This window comes from Monodon monoceros, unplaced genomic scaffold (assembly GCF_005190385.1).
Source record: "Monodon monoceros isolate NGI ecotype Baffin Bay Population unplaced genomic scaffold, NGI_Narwhal_1 Super_Scaffold_19, whole genome shotgun sequence".
NCBI classification, from domain to species: domain Eukaryota; kingdom Metazoa; phylum Chordata; class Mammalia; order Artiodactyla; family Monodontidae; genus Monodon; species Monodon monoceros.
This window is the reverse complement of record NW_021703775.1, coordinates 76,947,286-76,971,686: the sequence shown is the minus strand read 5'-3', so window position 1 is coordinate 76,971,686 and position 24,401 is coordinate 76,947,286. Positions and strand designations below refer to the sequence as shown.

The 24,401-nt window shown below is 38.9% G+C and overlaps 1 protein-coding gene and 1 long non-coding RNA gene across 2 annotated transcripts in view; both read left to right on the top strand.

The window, feature by feature from the left end:
• The window catches only part of DDX1 (DEAD-box helicase 1), a 33,456-nt gene extending 20,495 nt beyond the window's left edge, over positions 1-12,961 (top strand). The window contains exons 15-26 of the mRNA XM_029232263.1: positions 1,388-1,486; positions 2,290-2,379; positions 3,109-3,297; positions 3,967-4,018; positions 5,711-5,857; positions 8,183-8,274; positions 9,989-10,061; positions 10,215-10,287; positions 10,367-10,409; positions 11,522-11,617; positions 11,859-11,979; positions 12,625-12,961. Coding sequence (XP_029088096.1) covers positions 1,388-1,486; positions 2,290-2,379; positions 3,109-3,297; positions 3,967-4,018; positions 5,711-5,857; positions 8,183-8,274; positions 9,989-10,061; positions 10,215-10,287; positions 10,367-10,409; positions 11,522-11,617; positions 11,859-11,979; positions 12,625-12,755 — 1,206 coding nt within the window. The 3' untranslated portion in view covers positions 12,756-12,961. The remainder of the gene's footprint in view (positions 1-1,387; positions 1,487-2,289; positions 2,380-3,108; positions 3,298-3,966; positions 4,019-5,710; positions 5,858-8,182; positions 8,275-9,988; positions 10,062-10,214; positions 10,288-10,366; positions 10,410-11,521; positions 11,618-11,858; positions 11,980-12,624) is intronic.
• Positions 12,962-17,679: 4,718 nt separating this feature from the next.
• On the top strand, positions 17,680-24,137 carry LOC114900327. The gene is made up of 2 exons (XR_003794827.1): positions 17,680-17,925; positions 23,236-24,137. It is a non-coding gene; the product is annotated as an uncharacterized LOC114900327 (long non-coding RNA).
• Positions 24,138-24,401: the final 264 nt, after the last annotated feature.

The following is a 24,401-nucleotide window of genomic DNA, read 5'->3' as shown; positions in this document are numbered from 1 at the left end:
AGTTTAAGTGCCTTCTACTGGATCAAATTAAAAGTCCATTCAGCACGGTACTTTTTCAGTTTTTCAAGGGGTGAGATATTGAAGTAATGAGACTATAGTGATGAATTTGTTAGGAGATAGTTACGTTTTTAGTCTAGAGTGGAGAACACAAGTGAAAAAGAAGTCATTTTTTATGCCTGTTGATAAAGAGTAGAAGTTTTGAATTGTCTGATTTATTGAATGATTTTATATAATACCTTATTGTGCTCACACACATACCTCCATATACACACTTTAAAAATATTTATCCTTTATTGATTACCTTCTAGAAATGGGCCAGGCCCTGCTAAGTGCATTATATACATTTTCTTATTCAATTCCCACAATAGCCCTTTGTGATGGTCCTCTTCCCCATTTTTACAGATCAGGAAGAGGGCTTATGCCAAATATTAAGTAATTTGCCCCAGATCTTACAACTCATAGGTGGAACTTACTTCAAAGCCTATGTTCCTAATCACTATACCATGGACTTGATTAAAAGGTGTGTCTGTGAAAATGGAAAACGTGGTTAATTGGGTGTACTGGCGTTGGCGGCTCATATTCTCTTTGTAGATGTCTTAAAATTTTTATAATAAAAAGCTAAATAAAACTTGTTCTTACTTGAATTAGACCTTTTCTCATGTTTGGACTTTGAGTTTGAATCCCAGTTGGGGTACTTACTAGCTGTATCATCTAAGTTCTTATGACTTTAGAATTCTAAACTTCAGTCTCATTTAAAAACAGGACTAATAACAGTAGCGTTTTCCTTAGTGGTAACATGAAATGATATAATACCTGTAAAAGGTTAGCACAGCACATGTTCATTATAAGCACTTGACAAGTAGTAATTATTGCTGTTTTTTCCTGGATTAGGTCATCTTCATTATTAATTATAACCAAATTTATCAAGCACCTGGCACACTGGGCATCAAATGCACTACATATCTGATCTCTTAATTATCACAACCGTCTTGCAAAGCAGAAAATGTTACCCATTTAAAAAATGAGAAAATTGAAACTAGAAGAGATTAAGTAACTTGAGGTCACATGGCTGGGTAATGGTGGAGCTGGGATTTGGGTCCTGGTTTAATTTCAGAGTTCCTATAAATTCATTTGATTTTTCACTTGGAAAACAAATTTTATTTGCTAGACTGTCTATAACAGCTTAAAATGTTACAATCAGTTGCCAGAGTCTTCGCATTAATTTCAAAGCAGGTATAAGTTTAATAATACAGCATTATCTAGAACTCCTGTTTCGCACATTTACAGCTGACTATGACTACTTCAATACGCATTGTTGGTTGCTATTCTAAGGTGATTACAATAGTTCTTCAGTTTTCTTAAGGTGCTTTTTTTGGATATTTTTTAGGTAGATATAGTTGTTGGCACTCCAGGAAGACTGGATGATTTGGTGTCAACTGGAAAGCTGAACTTATCCCAAGTTAGATTCCTGGTCCTGGATGAAGCTGTATGTTGAAATATACTCATGCTTTTAAAAAAATATTTGCTTATGTTTTGGGGGATAAAATACGTGAAATGGTGAAGAAAAAATACAATTTAGTCATGATCCCAATATACCTAGAGAGAAACATAGTTACCAGTGTGGTGTATTTTCATTCACTGCTTATATTTATAGTAAATACTATTTTATGTAGTTGCAATCAGGCTATTTAGAATCTGGGAAATCTTTTTTAGAAAAATATGGTACATAAGTATTTCATGTCATTATTTATGAACAGTTTTTAAAGGCTGTCTAGTGGTCTCTTATATGCACACTTCATGGCTTATTTAACCACCCTTATTACTAGACATGTAGGTTTGTTTTGTACTCCAAATAGTTATCTTGTTTGTACATAACATTTTTTGTTTTTTCTACACATTACAAATTACATTAATATGCTTTGGGCTCTTGAGATATAGTTCCAAGTTATTTTCAAGATGAGGTAGTTTTTCAACATTGAAGGTCTTAGCTTTCTCATATTAGAGTCGTATTCTTAAGGAGATGTGGGAGTTACTAACTCTCGTATTCATTTTAGAATACCAGAGTATGGCTTTTGAGTTATTTATTGTCAGCTTTTTCATATTACAGTCACATGGGCTTTAAAGTTGAATTTACAACTTGTCTTTAAATATCCAGTAGAAAATAATTACTTTGAAAGTATGGAGATATGTATGAATTAGTTTCTTTATCTTATATTTTGCAATTGATTTAGAAAAGAAAGATTTAGATACTGATTACAAAACTTATGTTCTTCTTCGCTTCTTATGCAGGATGGGCTTCTTTCTCAAGGTTACTCTGATTTTATAAATAGGATTCACAATCAGATTCCTCAGATTACCTCTGATGGAAAAAGACTTCAGGTATGAAATAACTAATGCATCTTAAAATACATGTAGACAATTGTTACGTATTCATGCTTACTTTTTTTTGTTTTACATTCGCATTTTAGTGTCTTCTAATTACGTTAACTGCTGTATGAAACATTTTCTTCATTAACTGATTAAGTAGTGCACACAAAGGAAACAGTCTTATGGGCTGCTTTTAGAAATAAAGGTGAAGAGAATTTAAGGAAATTACTTAGGTGTAACAGAAGACTATAAGTAAAAAATTCTTAATCGTTATTTTTGTTTTCTACAGAGCATTTAGGGTTTATATTCAAGACTCTGAGTACTGCTTCCTCTTTGAAGGAGAAATGTCTTGAACTGTAGAAAAACAGTTATTTCCTTAGTAATTATTTCTTAAAATATTACTCTTTCTCATTCTCTTTTCTTAGGAAGAATTCAAGAGGAGAGGCTTTTAAGAGAAGGGGACAAGTTTATGGCTTTAGATTTTTAAAAACCTTTTCATTTTACTTAGTTTTTGTAGGACCTTGAGGAATAGATGGCATGATTTCTGTGGCAAGTGAGGGGACTGAAGCTCAGAGAGATTAACCCGCCCAAAGTCACACCACTAGTTGTTGCTACAGAGTCAGGTATTGAACTTGTCTTAGATTCCAGGCTTAGCGTACTTCGTGCCCCACATCTGTATTCATATGCTAGAATCATTATTATTATAAAAGCTTATCTAAATTTTGGTTTTTCTCTTCTTAGGTGATTGTTTGCTCAGCCACTTTGCACTCTTTTGATGTGAAGAAACTGTCTGAGAAGATCATGCACTTTCCCACCTGGGTTGATTTGAAAGGAGAAGATTCTGTTCCAGATACTGTCCACCATGTTGTTGTCCCAGTGAATCCCAAAGCTGACAGAATCTGGGAAAGGCTTGGGAAAAACCACATTAGGGTAAGTACTTTATAACGTTCACATTTGTATAGAGTAAAGCATTCATAAACTAGTTTAACCTTGAGCTCTTCATGATGCTCAAAGCAACCAGACATTGTGCCTTTAAGAAAAGAGAAGTCTGGCACGTTGACCGGAAGAGTTTAGGTCTGTTAGGTATGGAATAAGTGATGGGCTCATACTTTACTTTTCTCTCTGTATAAAGTTACTTCTGTAATCATCTTTCTTGACATAGGTTTTGTAAATAAATAGGATTACCTGTGTATATCTAGGGCCAATTTCTGATATAATGATTTCCATTTTTAGTAGCGTTTTAGAATCTTCTTGATGTGCCTTATTTTTCTAAATATCAGTTTCATGAGTCCATCATCTCACTTTTTCACCATTGTTAGATTTACCTTTATATAATAAGGGTATGCTTATTTTAAATACACAATGTTTTGAAAACCACCTTCGAGTTTTTATTATTATATTTAAAATTGATTAGCCTTAGACCTATAATTAATGAAGTGTTTTTTGGAATCTGAAGGATGGTTTTGCCTATAGATTATAAAGGTGTATGTCTGAAATGCAATCTAAAGTTAGATACGGTTCTCCCTTTATAAAAAGATACCTGTTCTGAGTCATTACTTAACCCTTCCCCACTTCTGTTTTATCCTTTCCTTTTGACAGACTGATGAAGTACATGCAAAAGATAATACAAGACCTGGTGCAAACAGTCCAGGTGAGTTAGAAGAGTCAATAAAATGCGTGGAAAGATTTTGAAAACGAATTGATCCGTTTTACTGAATGTATGCCCTGTCTACTCTCATGAAGGAACAGGAAATCTGAAAATAAAAGGAACAAAAATAATTTAAAAATGGGGGGAAAGCTGATATCAGTCAGCTTAGAGGAATATTAATCACTGAATTTAAGATATTAGTCTCCTGGCATCCAAATCACAAATACTTTGGATTATACAATTCTCATTTTTCCAGGAAGCCAGCAAATTTCTCTGGCTACAGGTTGTATTTTAGCCCTGGATTCCAAGAGAAATGTCATGTAGATTCTTCCTACCTGGCAGTTGAGTAACAAAGGAACATGTCTTTAGCTACAACCCTGTGAAAGATACAGAAATGATCCTGAGATGATTCTTTTTGTGTGTAAGTGTACAATTCAGTAGCATTGAGTACATTCCTACTGTGCAATCGTCACCACTGTCCATCTCCAGAACTATTTTATCTTCCCATACTGAAACTCCATATCATTAAATATTTATCAATTTTTAAAAAGCCTAAAATTAATTGATTCAATGAAGATACTTCTATGCAGAATTGAGACAGTTTGTATCAGGTACGTAATATTTCAAAGATATATGAAGATCCAGCATGATACAAGGATAGTGTTTAGAGAACCTAGAAGAGATCTGAAACCCATTAGGCCACACGTCTGATATCACATGTCTCAAGTGGATCATTGGCAAGGGTTAGACTGCATTTTGTTCATAGTTGGACTCATTGGTAGATTTTTAACAAGTATCTAAAAGGTGAATTATCTGAAATTTTGATTAAAAACAGTTCCTTTGAACTCAGTTTTTTGTGTAGCTCCAAATTTATGAGGTGTATGCTCAGCCAGCCTTATTGTTGGAGAGGAGCAGACACTGATAGTCAAAATAATAATGTATCATCCCGCCGTTTGGGAATGCATTTTATAAAATAAAAATTTTTTACTGCCTCATGTATTTTTCCTTGTAAAAGTTTTGCTTAGTTTTTACTACAATTAGAGACGACTAGAGAGACCTTAGAAATATGTTGGATTACAAAATTAAAATTTTGCATTATATAATTGTAGAGTAACTATAGCCCAGCTTCACACTGAAAAATAGACATTTGGAGGATGGCAACTGTTACTAACTAGGTTTGACGTAAAATATTTATTTCATAGAGTGAAGTTTGAACTTTCTGGTGTTCAGATTGATTTAGAAAGTACATTTATTATTTTTTAAAGAGGTTAAAGTAATTGAGGAAACATTTATTGAGCATTTAGGGAAGTTAATGCAAAGCAGAATATGATTAGTTCTCAATGAGAGGTAGGAACAAAGTTTTGCTGTGGGTATGTATTTCTGTTTATTTGTGTGTGTGTGTGTGTGTGTGTGTGTTTGTACATGTGCATTTTCCCTTATAAGAGGTACGGTTATAGGTGTTTTGGTATCCCATAAACTGGCATAAAAAACATTAAGAGAAACAAAAATAAATGAGCAAGTGGATTATCTCACCATTTCACCCTATCTTTTTATTTCTTGGTTTTGTCTATAATACTTGTATTAAAGTAGAGTTTTTTAGGTGAGTGAAGCAGTAAGTCTGTAATTATGTGTGTTCATGACAATTTCAGATTGAAATTTTGTGTTTTTTTTGTTGTTGTTATTGTGTTACTCAAGAGATGTGGTCTGAAGCTATTAAAATCCTGAAGGGGGAGTATGCTGTCCGAGCAATCAAGGAACACAAGATGGATCAAGCAATTATTTTCTGTAGAACCAAAATCGACTGTGATAACTTGGAGCAGTATTTTATGCAGCAAGGAGGAGGTAATGTTTCCTCACTTGAAATAAATTGTGTTTATTTTCTCACTTAATAGATTGTTAGTCTCATGTTGATGCAGTGTAGCGTGGATGCCCAGATTTTAAGGCAACGATGTAGGAAATACAATGAGATAATTTTCCACATAGGTACAGTTTCACTACAGTGAAGATGAATCACAGCATTCTAAGGCCCTTATATGATTTGGAAGAAGGGTAAATTTTTTGATTAATGTTAAAATTTCAAGTGTAATCATTAAATAATAGAATGTATATCTTCTAAATCAATAACTGAGAAAAAAAAACCTTAATCTAAAAAAAAGGTGAGAAAGGAAGGGGGGAAAAATGAGAAAAAGCAGAGCAGTTGGAAATTATAGAGTAATAACGGCTGGTGGAAAAATCTGAGCGTATGGATAAACACTGTAGTATTTATCAGTGGACTGCAGTCTTCTGATGAAGAGCATAGATTGTTAGACTGGATAAAATATAGCTGTATGTTGTTTACAAGAAACATACCTAAAACCTGAGGACATGGATAGATTGAAAGGAAGGGGAATGAAAAAATATATGTATGTGTCAGCTAAAAGATTAATTAAAAGAAAGTTGGTCTAACTGTATTAATGGAGATGTCATAGACTTTAAGGCAAAAATATTACTAGAAATAAAAAGGGTCACTATGTAATAAAATATTCAATCTACAATGAAGATATAATGATTATAACTTTATGCTCCTCATAATTAATGTTAAATATATAAACCAACCTGAGAGAATGTTCAGTATAGTCAGTCATTAGAGAAATGCAAAATAAAACCACAACGTAATACAATTGTACACTCAGGGTGACTAGATCAAAAATACTTAAAACACCAAATTTTTGGTGAGGATATGGAGAAACCGGAGCTCATACATTGTTGAAGTACAGTCACTTAGGCAAAAGGTCTTACAGTTTTTTATAAAATTAAACATTGCCGTCTTATGGCCTAGCAATTCAACTCCTAAGTATTGGCTCAAGGTAAGTGAGAACATATATTGACGAAAGATGTGTGCAAGATGGTCATAGCACTTCGTTTATAATGGCCCCAAACTGTACAGTAAGAGGCCATTAATAGGAGAATGGCTAAACAAAATGCAAAATATCTGTACAGTGGAATACTCACTACTCAGCACTGAAAAGGCAGGGACTGCTGATTGGCCCAAAAATGGTGGGTGAATCTCAGAAGCATTATGCTGAATGAAAGAATTCTTACACAAGAGTACAGGCTGTATGATTCGATTTGTGTGAAGTTCTAGAAGAGCCAGAACTAATCTATGATGAGAGAAAAACCACAACAGTGGTTGTCCCCAGGAAGGTGGGAGTGTGGATAACTGGGAAAGGGCGTGAAGGTACTTTGTGGATGGTATTCGTGTTCTGTATCTTGATAGGGCTTTGGGCTACATGGGTGTATGCATTTGTCCAAACTCAGAAAGTGTACCCTTAAGATTTGTACATTTCCCTGTATGTAACTTTAACGTCAACAAGAGAAAAAACCTGAACAAATACTGCACTCTAGTTAATGATATGCATGTTGAACTGTGTACTGATACCTGCAGTTTACCTTGAAATGCTTCAAAAATATAAAAGTGAGTTGATAGAGGGATGGATAGACATGTGGTAAAGCAAGTATAGTCAATGTTAATGGTTATTTTTACTTTATCTATTTTCCCAACACTTATTCTCAAACATATAGCAAAATTGAAAGAATTCTCACAGTGACTATTACTACTCTGGTCTGAACTGCACTGCTTTTTGTTACTGTGTCTACTTGAAGACTTTCTTTTTTAGGATTGGCTACCACTGCACTTGCCTCTAAAATACCACTTCTCCATCCTTCCAGTTTGCTGCTTCTAATCTGCTTTGGCCAAGAAACCAGATAACTAAGTTGTTTAGAATACCTCGAGGGGGGCAGGCTTGTGGTCGCGGCCTTTTAGTAAGGGCATGAACTTCCTGATGCCTGTTTTGCTTCTTCCAAGAATAACCTCTTTTGTTTACTTTTTGGCTCTTCGCTTTACGTGGGTTAGGTGAGGTTCCTGGTGTACGCAGAAACGACCACCGCAGTTTGGGAAAGGTGACTTAAAATGTCCTTCAGAACAGATCAGTTTTAGTGCTCGTGGAGTTCATTTTAAGGGTATTTCACCTATGACAGAAATTGTGTTAACCATGGTTTATGACAAGTTGGGGTATAGATCTCTGTAGAATTATACCCCAGCTGGTAGTCTAAATGTTACTGGTTTTTTTGACATCGTCTTAGTCGTCACCTTTTCCAAGGTTAACTGTTTAATGTGCTTTACACTAGGACCTGATAAAAAGGGGCACCAGTTCTCATGTGTTTGTCTTCATGGTGACAGAAAGCCTCATGAGAGGAAGCAAAACTTGGAAAGATTCAAGGTACTGATACTTAGTTGACTGCATTTCCTTCAGACGTAAGAGGGGAGTTGTATCTAGTTTTAATCAGTTCCAGTTAATATTGTTAAAGCAATTCTTGTCCTAGAAATTACAAAATACTTCTGCCCTATTGTTACGTCCTCATCACAGCAGGGCTTTGTCATCTTTAACAGTCAAATGGTAAATTACATGTTCTCCATCAGCACAACACTACTTGATAAGAATTTTCAACTTAAGGAAGTTTTAGTTAAATTCTTTCAGGTAGATATTTTTAAGAGACGTATCATTAGATAGTTAAATCATGTCTGTGAGCCTTTTTTTTTTTTAATAAATTGTAACAATACCCATAGGGAACTTAATTTGTAGATTCAGACAGGGATCAGAATACCTGTTTTGTAGAATTAAATATATTTTGAATTATTTGGGATAGACTGTCACAGTTAAGTGATTTCAGCTCATGAACAGGTTGTATAGCTTTTGGTGTGGATGGGTTGGGCTGAGCCATTTAGAACTCAAGGTCAGTGGCCTCCACCCACAAGCATTCTCATCATTTATCACAGTGTGTTTACCCAGTGTATAGTACAAATATCATTTCTCTCAGACCCATAATATGAAAAAAGGTAGGAAGTACTGGGCTTAAAAATTTTGGATTATGTTTCCATGCTGAGCATAATTGGTGTGGATGTTAAAACATCACAGCGGGGGACTCCCCTGGTGGCACAGTGGTTAAGAATCTGCCTGCCAAGGCAGGGAACACGGGTTCGAGCCCTGGTCCGGGAAGATCCCACATGCCATGGAGCAACTAAGCCCGTGCGCCACAACTACTGAGCCTGTGCTCTAGAGCCTGTGAGCCACAACTACTGAAGCCCGCACGCTCTAGGGCCCGCATGCCACAACTACTGAGCCCACCTGCTGCAACCACTGAAGCCTGTGCACCTAGAGCCCGTGCTCCGCAACAAGAGAAGCTCCCGCAATGAGAAGCCCACGCACCGCAACAAAGAGTAGCCCCCGCTCGCCGCAACTAGAGGAAGCCTGCGCGCAGCAATGAAGGCCCAACGTAGCCAAAAATAATAATTAAATTAATTTTTTAATTAATATTAATTTAAAAAAATCACATGGCCTCATTTCAGCATTTATGCCACCCTTCTCTATCCTGGCATTTTGTTGGACCAGAAGTCAGTATGCCCCTCACCCCCTCCAAATCTCTAACTTTGCTGTGCCTTGCAGCACAAATGACATCTGAAGGCTAATTGGTATATTCCTGGTGAGAACACCAGGGGCCCAGTCTCTTTAGGATTTTATCTGTTGTCACAGAAGGTGTAACCTTGAGGTAAAATATCTAGTATTCTGAAATATTTTAATACAAGGGTAAAAGTAAAGCTTATGTTTTTTACATTTTATTCCGTCTTATGTTTTGAATCACCAGTCAGGATTTCTAAAGATGAAGCCAAATTTTAGCAATGCTTTAAGAACTTTTATGTGAAAAAAGCAAAGATGAATCCAGTCATTGATTTATTCACCTTAAATGTCATATTTCAGCAAATTACAACTTAAAAGTGCAATACTTGTTCCAGTGAATCATGAATGACTAGACTGCTAATATGATACGAATACATTAGTTGTTGGAGGCCTCATTTAGTGGAAAGATGGTATTTGTGGGGTTTTTTTTTAGTATGTATACTAATAAGGTCCTTTCTCTCCTCTCTGTTCTCTTTAGAAAGGAGATGTAAGATTCTTGATTTGCACAGATGTAGCCGCCAGAGGAATTGATATCCATGGTGTTCCTTATGGTAAAAAGAAAGTTTTTATGCTTGCAGTTTGAATTTTATGGAATTCAAAGGAAACCATTTAATATGTTTGAAATACTCAGAACATCAAACATCACATATGTTTGAAAATTTTAGGAACTATTGTCAATTGCTAGTAATTGCTTTTGTTTACAGTTATAAATGTCACCTTGCCTGATGAAAAGCAAAACTACGTCCATCGAATCGGCAGAGTAGGAAGAGCTGAAAGGTACTCTGTCATTTTTTTTTGTCCTTTTTAAGTTTCTGTGCTTCAGGAATAAAGCCTAAAGACTTTTAAAATCTTTCAGGATGGGGCTGGCCATTTCCCTGGTGGCAACAGAAAAAGAGAAGGTAATCTTTTCAGTGCTGTATTCTATTCATTGTTTGTGTCGTCATTTTAGATGTTGGAAATGAAAGCAGTTTGATTTTTTCATTTACATTGAATTCAGTTGCGTATGGAATATAAATGAACTTCTTAATGGCATCTTTTTCTCTTCGTCCATTGAATGGACGACTAGTAGGATGAAGTTTAGAAAGGAAAAATATGAAATGTAATTTTCCCTGATAGCTTTCATATAATTTTCAGTGAAAAGTATTTAAACCCTCTCTGGCATCATGCCATGGTAGACTTTTTATGGGAGAGAGGGTTAACTTATTATTTTGATATGAACTGATACAATAATTTGATACAGATTTACAGAAAAGCTGCAAGAGTAAGGAACTCCCACACACTCATTCCCCAAACTACTTGTTCATTTTGCTTTTTGCTCTTTGCTTTATGGTACTGATGAACCTAGTGGCAGGGCGGGAATAAAGATGTAGACGTAGAGGATGGACTTGAGGACACGGGGCGGGGAGGGGCGAAGCTGGGGCGAAGTGAGAGTGGCATCGACATATACACACTACCGAATGTAAAATAGATAGCTAGTGGGAAGCAGCCGCATAGCACAGGGGGATCAGCTCGGTGCTTTGCGATGACCTAGGGGGGTGGGATAGGGAGGATGGGAGGCAGGCTCAAGAGGGAGGGGATATGGGGACATATGTATGCATATGGCTGATTCACTTTGTTGTACAACAGAAACTAACACATTATTGTGAAGCAATTATACTCCAATAAAGATCTATGTTAAAAAGTAAAAAAAAAATCTTATAGAAAACATTTGAACTTCATTTTTGATACTAATCTTGATATAGCATTCTCCAGTATTTACTTTTCTCATTATTTTTTTCTGAGAATTCCTTTCTATAATTGACATCTGTTTTAGAAAAACTTTTGGATTCCTTTCAAAAAGAACTCTTTCAAAAGACCTAGTTAGTGAGCTACTAATAGTGGTAGTAACTGGATGACAGACCATACCTGCAATCTATTTTTCTTGTGCTCTGAGGACAGAAAATGTTAAAAAACTAACTGAGAACAAAGATATCTAGCATGTTTCAGTCTCCGTACATGTTAATCTTCGTAGGTTTGGTACCACGTATGTAGCAGCCGTGGAAAAGGGTGTTACAACACAAGACTCAAGGAAGATGGTGGCTGTACCATATGGTACAATGAGATGCAGGTAAGGCTCACAGAGTCTTATTAAAATTGGTAGGAATAGACTGCATTTATCTGTAAAAGTTACGTATCAGCTCTTGTCTATTTGTGAATTGTGAGAATTAATGAGTGATTATGTTATGGTAGTTCATAAATTGTAACCTGTGAGTTCATCTCTTCAGAAATCTTACTAAGTATTACAGCCTTCCTGGTTTTATTTAACGCTGTTAAAACGCAACTCTGTCGATTTCCTCTCCCTTTCTTAGTTGCTGTCTGAGGTAGAAGAACATCTGAACTGTACCATTTCGCAGGTTGAGCCAGATATAAAGGTACCAGTGGATGAATTTGATGGGAAAGTTACTTATGGTCAAAAAAGAGCTGCTGGTGGTAAGCTTTGAATTACTTTTAATACTGTTTTAAATGTGAATGTGTCCCTTTTTTGAGCTTCAGTTTAAGAAGAGTATTTCATTTCCTTATGTTTAGTGTATATTTTTAGCATATTAATCATTCCCTCCTTATTAGTCTTACAGCACTTTATTCATACTTGTCTTGCAGCACTTTTTATTGTGTGATCTGTATGTGAATGGACAGCAGCTTAGCTGTTTCTCTTGAGGTGTTAATGTCATAAGAGTAGTTGAAAATTTATGGAATTATTAGGCAACAAGAGAATAATGGTAATTTTGAACAAGGGGTAACCCAGGATACTATTTATTCCCTTTGCCTGCAATGCTCTTAGCTCCTTCCGGAAATTTTTTAAAGATTCAGGCTAAACTGGTGGTTTCTGAACCAAGGAAAAGAGAATAGGGGAGGGGTTGGTAGGGGTATTGGGACAGCTGTTAGTAAGGAGGGCCTAATCATTTATTTTAACTGATTTAACACTTTTAGAACTCAGTTTTGTAGATAACTTGCTCGGTAGTACATCTTTATTGCTAGGAGCAACGTTTAAGTTGATGTAATTGAGCCAAAGCATTGCTGACAAGTTATTTCAGGCATGTCACTCACATCACTTTGTGATTCGTGTGTGTGATACAGGTGGAAACTATAAAGGCCATGTGGATATCTTGGCACCTACGGTTCAAGAGCTGGCTGCCCTTGAAAAGGAGGCACAGACGTCTTTCCTGCATCTTGGCTATCTTCCTAACCAGTTGTTCAGAACCTTCTGATTTTAACATACACTGAATAAGGTTTGAATAATAGAAGTCTATAGTCTTAAAACTCTAAAATAGTTGTACTGCTTCCAAGCAGCAGTATTTATAGTAACTTAAGCTATTAACGCTAACTCTTGCATGTCGAGAAACATCAGTCTTAGGAATTCTTCGTAGAATGGCAACCTAATGAAAATAATAAATTTGATGACTATATTTTCATGCAAGTTTGTGTCTTATTTTAAAATTATTTTCTAGTTTTTCAAGAAAGCTCTGGGTTTATGAAGTGAAGTTTATGGGTATGTGCATTCGGCAGAGGACCTGTGTGGAATTTTCACAAGAAGTGGTCCTAAATAGAGACAGCCTTGAGACGGTCATGGTCGCCTCGGTATACGTTGAAGCTAGAGAAGAGTCGTGGCATGAAAGAAAAGTGTATGATCCTAAGGTGGAAGGACAGCTGGGTTAGTTTGGAGGCCTAGAGTTTTTTAGGGACTTAGAAAAGGTTCTGTGTCTAAGGACTGATGACTGATTTGGTGATGGTGACAGTGAAGATGTATTTCTGAAGGTTTATCTTCTTTTTAAGAACCTTTCTTTCCAGGTGATACATACTGTAAAGATAAAACTATTCTAATGTCCCTCTAGGTCATAAAATTAAATTTAAAGGCCGTTCTTTGAAATACGTTTCCTCAAACCCTCTTGCCTAAAATACCAGAAGGAAAAGGGAAAATTTATATAGATATAATTGAATTGTTGCTTTGTACCTTTTGACTCTTATTTATAAGGTAGTATCTTTGGGAAAATTATTCTTACTCTAGAGATTCCTTAATAGCACAGGCTATTATAATTCCTTATATGATGGTTTTTAAATCTTTTAGCACTGAAATATTTTCTTCAAGCAAAATCTTGAGTGAAATTCACTGTGTAAGCAGTGGGAAAACCATTACCTAGTATATTGAGTCATAGTTTATGTGAAATTATTATGAGGATTCCATTCTTTTATTTATATCTAGACCACTGTCTTTGCTTTTTTTTGTTTTACTTCTACTACATAGAACAAGTAGTTTTTCTTTTATTTAGCAAGTAAGGGGGGTGGTTTACAGAATAGATTAATTCTTTTTTGTGACTTTTGTGACTTTTTTTTTTTTGCGGTACGCGGAGCCTCTCACTGTTGTGGCTTCTCCCGTTGCGGAGCACAGGCTCCGGACGCGCAGGCTCAGCGGCCATGGCTCACGGGCCCAGCCGCTCCGCGGCATGTGGGATCTTCCCGGACTGGGGCACGAACCCATGTCCCCTGCATCGGCAGGCGGACTCTCAACCACTGCGCCACCAGGGAAGCCCTGTGACTTTTCTTAATTAACAGCTATTAAGAATAAGTTTCCATATATTTAGTGATCTTTCTATTTTTATATTACATAGTTTTTTTAATTTACATAATACATTATCTGTAAGTAAGAAGTACATAAAAGTTACTCAAAATCCCAACACCAGAGAAACACACTTTTAACATTGTATATATTATTTTCCAGATATTGATACAAAAGTAAAACAAGAGATAAAGCAAAGAGATTTCTATAAAAAAATTATTTAATAGCTATATAGTATTTTATTGTTTAGGTGTTCCATATATTATGTTAACAGTCTTCTATTGCTGGATATTTAGGGTAAATCCAATTTGTCACTAATTTCAACAATACTGAGAACAGTTTTACACATAGTTATTCATATGTTTGCATAATATTTCTTTGGCATAACTTTTTCTTTTTAATTGGGGTATAGCTGCTTTACAATGTTGTGTTAGTTCCTACTGTACAGCAAAGTGAATCATCTATATGTATACATATATCCCCTCTTTTTTGCATTTCCTTCCTATTTAGGTCACCACAGAGCACTGAGTAAAGTTCCCTGTGCCATACAGCATGTTCTCATTAGTTATCTATTTTATACATATTAGCTAGACCACTGTCTATGGTGATTTCCTAGAACTACCATAACCAATCTCAAAGCTATGTGATGAGCTCCTTGCCGTGTTCATGCCCATTATTAATCACTGCTTTAGAAACAAGTTTTGAATTGACATAATGGCAAGGAAAAGTCTTGAGATTTAGAGCATTTAAGATTAGAGCTGGATTTCCCTGGTGGTACAGTGGTTAAGAATACGCCTGCCAATGCAGGGGACACAGGTTCGAACCCTGGTCCGGGAAGATCCCACATGCCATGGAGCAACTAAGCCCGTGCGCCACAACTACTGAGCCTGTGCTCTAGAGCCCGCAAGCCACAACCACTGAGCCTGCGAGCCGCAACTACTGAATCCTGCGCACCTAGAGCCCATGCTCCACAGCAAGAGAAGCAACTGCAATGAGAAGCCCTCACACCACAATGAAGAGTAACCCCCGCTCGCTGCAACTAGAGAAAAGCCTGCGTGCAACAACAAAGACCCAATGCAGCCAAAAATAAAATAAATTAAAAAAAAAAGATTAGAGCTGGAAGAGGTCTTTCTGATCTTGTTCATGTTCTCGTGTTGTAGGTACAGAAACTGAGTTTCCAGGAGTACGTGTTCACACAGCCCAGTTGGTAGAACCAGGACCAGAACCTGGGTTTCCTAGTTTCAGCTTTTACTCTTGGGTCTCCATTTGGAAGATGATTCTCAGGTCCAAATGGGGAGGTTAGAGAGGAATGCTAGATAGAGGTGGGAGTCTGTGGAGGGGTATTTTGTTTTTCTCCTCAAAGTACTGTCTAAATGCCGTTACTCAGGCAATGGAGTTTTTAAAAGAGGAAGTGACATGTAATCAGACCAGTGGAGGGGTTGCCTGGAGACCTGACTTTCCACTCACATCACCATGAATCCTTCCGTTTATGCTGGGTCCCTGCTTCCATTTTATTTAAAAAAAAATTTTATTAATTAAAAAAAAGTTTTTTTTTTAGGCCACGCCGCACGGGACATGGGATCTTAGTTCCCTGACCAGGATTGAACCTGTGCGCCCTGCAGTGGAAGCGCAGAGTCCTAACCACTGGACCGCCAGGGAAGTCCCTGGGTCCCTGCTTCCAGGTGCCCATTGTTCAGCCTCCGATTAATGCTAAGGATGTGAATGATTGTTAAATTCTGGTTATGTTTTGGTCACTGAGCCATGAGAGATGCTCATTGCCCCCTCCTTCCTATTAGAAATGGAGCCTCCTGAGCTTCAGTTGGTACTGGATTACCTGGCTGGAGACTGTCCCTCCCAGATTCTGGTCAGTGGGGTGTGAGATGGGTGATGTGTCATGTCCTTCCACCTGCCCTTTCCCTCCCCCCTCAGGCTGGCACCTGGTGTATTAGTGAGTCAGTGTTCACCGTTAGAAAAGTGTTATCCTTGGGGAGTGGCAGGGCAGTAAGACAGAGGGAACCTGGGTGGCCTTGTGGAAGAGCTGCCACCGTCTCTCAGAGGCTGCCTGAGCACAGTATGTTTAGGTCCCCAGTTAACACAGACACTAGAGGCACTTGAAGGTCCAGAAAATGTTAAGATATTAACCAGCAAATGTTAGTATTTCCGACTCACAGAGTCAGCTCTGCCTACTATTATAGTGTAAGAATTTATGAGTGTACTCACAGATCTCTTACTGTCAGTCTCCCCTCTGCACAGAAATGCCTAGACCGGCCCCACCTTCAACACTTGATAGACATGCCCTCAGGTCTTATGAGTCTCGGCACATTCTCCCTGTCACCCATCTCATCTTCTGTTCACCATTCATTCTCTTCAAAGCTACCTTCAAGCTCTGTTAGAATTATACTTTTCATAGTGACGAGTGGTTTTGTGTTTGGGGAATTTTTTTTGCTATCCAAATTTGAATAAACTTAAATGAGCTTCTCTAACTCTGGGTTATGTCTCCACTGTATTGCTAATCTGGAAGATACTGGGAGCCTCTTATTAGGACAGAGCCACCCAAGAGAACATAGAAAACTAAACAGAAGGACCAAATGCTTTCATTGCCTGGGGATGTTTGCCTTAAGAGAACTGATTCTAAAGGGCTCCAACTAGTGGGATTAGTTATAGATTGCCAAAACCTTTCTGTACCTGGCTCTTCATACATATTTTTCTATTATAAACAGAAATGAGAACTTCAGGTTAGAGTAATCCCCACCCTTCCCTACTTTTTTACTTATATTCCCACTCGCAGAGAAAGTCACCACTAAATAACATTTTGGCTCATTTCTTTTTTTCTGTACATTTTTTGGTGTACATTTTAGATCTTACCTATATGTACAATTTTTATATCTTCATTTAATGTAAGTATTTTTCTTGTTATAAATACTTTAATCCACTGAAAGTGCTGTGGTCTGTAACTCATGAGCTTTGAGGGAAACTGAAGAGGATGTGAGTCTCAGATGTCAAGCCCGGATGCGATTCCGGCTCTGACCCTACTAGCAGGTGACTGAAGCGAGGTCCTTAGCTCTCGAAGCTTCTGTCTCTTTGTTTATAAAAATGGTGAAAATCATTCTTATCACTCAGGATTATGTTAAACATTCAGCCAAAGTCAGCAGATGAGAGGCACTCATACCACATTTTACGGTATTCACACCGTTTACAGTTGTCCTGTGTTACCGTCAACATCTTTGTTCTATCTTTTGGATTGTTTCCTTCACCTGGATTCCTAGAAACTGGATTCTTGAATTAAAACCAATGAAGCTTATGAAGATTTTTCAGGGTCATTTTCAGATTGCTTTCTGAAAGGGTGGTACTGGCCGACGTTCACATTAACAATATAGAAAGAACTCTGTACAACTTTTTTTTTTTTTTTTGCGGTACGCGGGCCTCTCACTGTTGTGGCCTCTCCCGTTGCGGAGCACAGGCTCCGGACGCACAGGCTCAGCGGCCACGGCTCAGGGGCCCAGCTGCTCTGCGGCATGTGGGATCTTCCCGGACCGGGGCACAAACCCGTGTCCCCTGCATCGGCAGGCGGACTCTCAACCACTGCGCCACCAGGGAAGCCCTGTACAACTTATTTTACAAACTGAAATAGTACTTGTTGCATTTAAAGTTTGCTTTTGTCCTGTCTCTTCACGCGCTGTGTGAGCTGGTGCTGGTGAGTGGAGGTCCGCATGTCCAACTGGCAGCTTCTCTGCACGTGACACCTTAGCCTCCACGCCCTACCCCCTCCTGCCCCACCGCCATCATTATGCTACGAACAAGGATCCACATTTACTGTAAATAAGGTACAAGGCTTCTTTCTTTCTTTTTTTAAGGTAGAAGTGTGTGTGTGGCAGTGATCGAGAACGGTCCAGATTTAAAAATAAAAGTTGGTTCCCAGCCAATTCTAAATGAGCAAAACTACGTAGTCAAGTTTTTCACCTTATTCTTCTGACTTAAGAGGGAACTGTATACTTTATTGCAGCTTGAATGAGATATGTAAAATATGAAAAATGTGTAGGTAAATATAAATGAGATCTGGGGTAGTTTCCTTTATATAATACTTTTATTATTTCCCTATAGATGCTGACATCTATCAGGAATTTTTTTCCAGGTGACCTTATTTGGGAGAAAAAGGAATATTTGTTAAAAGGGAAAAAATGCAGTGGAACAGGAAGGAAAGGGAGGGATAGTATTTTGCTACTCTAGAGTAATTGATGGAGGATTCCTTTGGTGGGAGGAGTGGCAGGGGAATTTTTACTGTTGTTTTCCATCCTGTGGATTTAAATAATTACCTTTCATTAAAACCATTTAAAGCTCTGATTTTTCTTACGGTGATTCTACTTGTACTGGTCAAAAGTGTTGATAGGGAATCGGAAATAGGGATAGGAATTGGAAAGAATTGGAGTCAGGCCTGGACCTGATCCTAGCAGTGCTCCTGACTTCTAGTTATAAGTCACAGGCAGAGATCTCCAGGTCTAAAGTGGGGCCTGGAATCTGCACTTTAACAAATTCCTTAGAAGATCGTGACGCAGATGGACCTCAGACTACACATCAGGAAACGCTGTTACGGACAAATGGCTCTTGGATCTTTAATTCCCACTGCAGTCTTTTACCCCAAGACTCAAGCAAGGTGACTGAAAAGGACACCTGAGAGGGAGGTGCTTGCAGTACTAGAATCGCCTGGCTTCCAGGGCTGGTCCACTGCCTTTAATGAGGTTCCTTCCCTTAGGTCAGTGGTTCTCAGCCCTGGCTGTGCATTGGGACCTCCTTAGGGAGCTTTAAAAGAAAATACCAGTATCTGTACTTCACCTCCAGAAATTCTGGTTTTATTAATCTGGGGTGGGGCCGGGTATCCCCGGTGGTGCTTATGCATTGAGAGCTGCTGCTTTAAGCGGCCTGACCAGATGTTTCTTGATCCTGCTGCAAATCATCGTGTGCCCTCTGCACGTGGCCCAGCTGATACGTGTCTTAAAGTTAAATATAGTTTAGATTCATGCTGGAGCCCTTGCTGTTATACCATGCAGCAGAGGTTATTGTAGAGGAAAACTTTGATAAAAGCGGTACCATTTGTCATTTTTGAGAAACTAATAAGGTTATTTTAAAAATAAATTTTGCCGCCAGATGAGTTTCGTTCCTTTCAAAATTGTTGCTTTGGGGATTCAGACAAATCTTTTTGAGGTTTGCTTCGGTTTTTCAAAACCCATTCAGCCTTTTAATTTTTTTCTTTTTGCCACTTGTTTGTATTTGAACCATTTCCTCTGCTTTCCACAGAGCCACATTATAAGCCTCTGGAAATCATTGGCTCAACTCATTATTTTACCTTAAACCTTGTTCCCCAGCTTGGTAACTCATCCTGTTCACCAGAAAAGGCTTTGGTTGGCTGTTGGCTGTATGTTGCCTTAACTTAAATCCCAAAGGATAAATACTTGCTACTGCCAAGTAGGACTTTGAGGGGGCAGCCAGAGGTTGTCTCTCTGCATGACAGTAATTGGATGGTAAGGGCGTTCTACTTTTTGTGGTGGCTTAGGGTCTCAGGGAAGAGAGTCTAGCTTGGGAAACCCTGATCAGAATAGGAGTCACCAGGGTGAGTGTGGAGGTGGAGAGTGATGGCCAGCAGGAACGGCATCAACTGAGTCTCGTAGGAGCAGCAGTGTCTGCTAATGAGTTTCGATTTTCCTTTCCTACAATGTGATTCCCCTGAAATCCTCAAATGTTGCTCAGGGCGCCGGCAATTAGGTATGTCAGTATGACTTGGGTAGTAAAAGGAGGGCTCTGTCCGTGTTTGGACAGGGAGACGTTGGAGAGTGGGGGAATTGGTTAGGACCCTGTCCTGTGGGAAATTGTTACGTAATGGCAGGAGGGGACAAGAAAACCCTCTGGAGCAATCGTCCAAACCAAAGCTCAGCAAAAGGTGGCAGTCAGGCTCAGGGCAACCAGGTTTAGCAGGCGCACCCACGACTTTCTAGCCATATTTGGGAGAGAATTGGCTCAGCGGTAGTCGCACAGGCTGGAAGCTTGAGGTATTTTGTTTGGCTCTGAAAAGCTAGCAATTTGGAGACATTGAATTATATCCATATCATTAAATACCGTTCACTTAGAATATTGGTGTTAGTTCTGTTGGTTGTAATAACAAACTCTATTATATGCTTCCGTCCATAAATTTTTTATTCATTTCCCCGCTGTTGGCTCACAACCCAGCACCACGAGAAATGACGCAAAGGCAGCAGGGCCCACCTCTACCTACATCAGCTCTCTGGGGTCCGTGGCTTATCATTTCCAGCCAAGTGCACCAGGTGGCGTTAGTGTCACACTGTGAATACCCACAAAGACCTAAACCCTTATGCTGGGATATTTTTACCACTTGGGGTCACTTAAGGATTACCTGACTTCCTTTTTTTCTCTGCTAAGCAAATCACAGATTCAAAGGAATTATTTCCCATTACATCTGTCAGAGTCTGTTGTCTTTTTTTCTGGATCCTGAAGGCCAAGAGATGAGAATTAGGATTTTTTTTTTTTTTATCCGTGAGTTGGCCTCACACGGTTTGTGCAGCAGTGGTTTCTCCTGTTAAAAGCACTTATGGGACCGCTGCACCCTGGGCCCAGCATTCGGGAGTTCTCTGTACAAAAGAACTTCCACACGTGTCAGAATTGCATTTATGCTAATTGCCATTCTCATTACCATCTCCAGAACGCAGGCTGCTTTTCCTCAGTCATTCCCTTGGTTCTGCCTGTCTCTAAAGGCCCAGATCTGAACGCAGTGCGATGGGGTATCATGTTAATGCCACTCACCTTCCTGCCATTCATCCGGTGATCCTAGGAATTACGGCATCGCCCTTTGAGAGCACGATGGAGATTTGTGTGATGATCCCCAATTGACTTGGCCTGCCTGTGGGTGGGAAGGGGTGGGGTGAGGGCAGGATGTGTGGGCTCAGACAGGCAGCCCAAACAAAGAGCCTAGTCACTTCAGAAAGTGGCTGCGCCTCCTTATTTGAAAAGCCAAAATGATAAGCGGACACCCCAAGTGCCAGTCTCCCTGCCCACCAAGTGACTTCATGGGATTGAAGGTTAAGAGAGATCTGAGTGGGAACAATGGCCACATATGTGATCTGTCCTTTGCTTTCTACTTTTCTGCAAAGAATAACATCTTGTGGGGTGGACACAGGAACCTTGAGTCATTATTCAAGAACAGCCTTTTCTGGTATAATTTAAAACTACAACAGGAATTCATTTATTTTCACCATTTCAGTTTATAGTTAATTCGTGTCAACCCCCAGTCAAGAACCTGAAATGGGCTTTTATTGCCTTAATTAAGTCCAGAATAACTTGGACACTAAAGGCCCTCTAAAATTTGGTCCTAGCCTTCCTAGCCTTATTTCTTTTATTCCCCAAGTCACATTGAACTTGGTCTTCTCACTTACCTCCATGTATAACAAGAGCTAACATTAATTGACCCATCCCTATTTACCAGGTATTGTTCTAAGTGCTTACTCGTCTTAACTCAGTTAACCCTCATAACCCCAGAAGATAGGTTCTAATAGTGTTTCCATTTTACAGATGAGAAAACTGAGGCTCCAAGCGGTGAGTGATTTACTTAAGATCACCTGGCTAGTGAGCAGTGGCTCTAGCACTGGAATGCAGGCGCGTATCCACTACGCCCTGTCGTTCTTGCTGCTGGCTGCTGTTGCCTCCTGGGAGGCCTTCCCGCCTTCCCTTTGCCTGTCAGATTCCACCCAGCCTCAGGCATCGGAGTCACTATTACCTCCTTTGTGGGGGGCAAGAGAACACCCCATTTTTGAATACCAACCACGAGCCAGATATTTTATATGCAGCCTCATGTAAGAGCCAATGTTCTTTTTTTCTGCAGATAAGGAATTCAGGGTTCCGAAAGGTTAAGACTGAGGCCAGAAGGTTAAATCAGGGCTCCAGAATCCATGATTTTTGGTTCCATGCTCTGCCTTTAGGAAGGCTTCCAGTACATTGCTCTTGGTCTTGCCCTTATACTTTAGATAGCTCTTAATTCTAAAAAGACGATTTCATTACTTTTGCCCCCTCTGTGTCTTCAGGTGGATCCAAAGTACTTCTCATGAAGGGTTTCTGGGCTCTACTCCCTTTTCTCTTCTGCAGTGTGCATAGTTGGCACATGACAGATACTGATTACCTTATTTTTCACGCCACGGGGAAGAGTCTATCCACTTACCCGACGGTGACGACCATTCTACAGAGACTGAGGCCCCAAACCGAAAGGCATCTATTGACTTAACCCTGAGCAGGAATGGCCAGGACAGGATCGGAGATCAGGACCGCTTTCAATAGGAGAAGATAGCTTTTAACTTCTTCAAGAGAATTTGGCCAAAACATGAGCATGATTTTGAACATACGGGGCCCAAAGCTCCGACACCCCATGGCTGAGGTTTCAGTGTTATGGTGGACCCATACTTGCAGAGAAATATGTGAATTCATCACGGTTATTTTTGTAGCATTAAAGTTGGCGAACTTCCAAGTCAGGAACTTTCTGCCTTTGCAGTTCTCGGTTATTTGAGGCTGGATGACTCACTTTGTGTAACATCCTCTTGTTTTCCTCCTTTTCCTCCCATGGGTCCCCTCCTACCTGAGAGGATTGGCAGGGGCAGAGAGGGTTATGAAACTCAAGCCTCTGTCGACAACTTCTTCTCAGTTTTGTTAACATTTGTTGGGAGGCTGTCTTGATCTCCTCTTCTCTTTTCCCCATTAGGCAGGTCACTTCCTCTTCTGTGCCCTCCAAATCTTTTGTTCCTTCCTTTATTGTAACATTGATATTCCTACATTTTTATTTACCTGCTTCCATGTGAGGGTCTCTTCCTAGATAGGGTAGATCCTTTACAGCAGGTCTGATTTCAGTATCCTCAGTACCTGGACCAGAGTCTGACCCCAAGAAGATCGTTTAGTAAACATTTGTTCTGTTGGAAGGAAGGAAATAGGAAGAAAGGAAGGAAAAATGGATGGATGGATGGATGGATGGATGGATAAACGAGTTATCACGAGAAATTTCTATGAAGGAACTTTAGACATTGGCTAGCAAAATAAGGATGAGAAGTTAGGATTTGTTACCTACTTAGTTTTTATTTTTTGGACAGGAGATCTGCACATCCGAAATACAAGGCCACTGAAATAGACAGACTCCAAGCCTCATCTTTCTCTTTAAGAAGGATTAATGTTTTTCAGACTGACTGTCCTGGCTTAACCCAGAACCACCTGGTTGTTCTTGGAGGAAATCCTCACGACCACTGTCCTCTCTTCTGTCAAGTCATTCTGAGACACAGCAGCAATATCCATCATGTAGGTGTACCACCATGCTTTGCATTTTTTTTTTTTTTTTTTTTTTTTTTGTCTCTACACCTCTGCAAGGCAAGAATAATTATTTTCCTCTAAGGAAACAGAGGTTCAAAGAGGGGAGGTAATAGTTAACGATAATAGTTGGAAACTTCAATACCCCACTTTTAACAATGGATAGAACAACTAGACAGAAGATGAACAAGGAAATAGAATACTTGAACAACACTATAAACTGACTAGAAATAACAAATATCTCTACAACACTTCACTCAGCAACAGAAGAACACACATTCTTCTCAAGTGCACATGGAATATTCTCCAAGATAGACCACACAGTAGGCCATGAAACAAGCCTCAGTATGTTTAAAAAGATGGAAATTGTATATATTCTTCAATCACAATGGGAGAACATTAGAAGTCAATAAAAGAAATAACAAATATGTGGAAATTAAACAACACAATACTAAACAACAAATGAGTCAAAGAAGAAATCAAAAGGGAAATTAGAAAATACTTGGAGATGAATGAAAAAGGAAACGTAGCATAGGAAATCATATGAGACGTAGGTAAAGCAGTGCTTGGAGGGAAATTTATAGCTGTGAGTGACTATATTAAAAAGGAAGATAGATCTCAAATAGATACACTAACCATCCACTTCAAGGCATTGAAAAGATTAAAAAAAAAAAGAGTAAACTAAACCCAAAGCAAGCAGAAGGAAGGAAATAAGAAAGATTAGAGTGGAAATTAGTGAAACAGAAAATAGAAAAACAACAGAGGAAATGAACAGAACCTGAAGTTGGTGTTTTTGTAAAGATCGACAAATTTGACAAACCTTAGCTAGAAAGAGATGAGGTAATTTTCCCAGCATGACCCCAGTAGTAAATGGCTATCGTCCAATAGACAATAGGACTCTCTGATTGCAAAGCTGGGGTTGGGGGGTCTGCCTCGCACCTAGACTGTGAGTGTC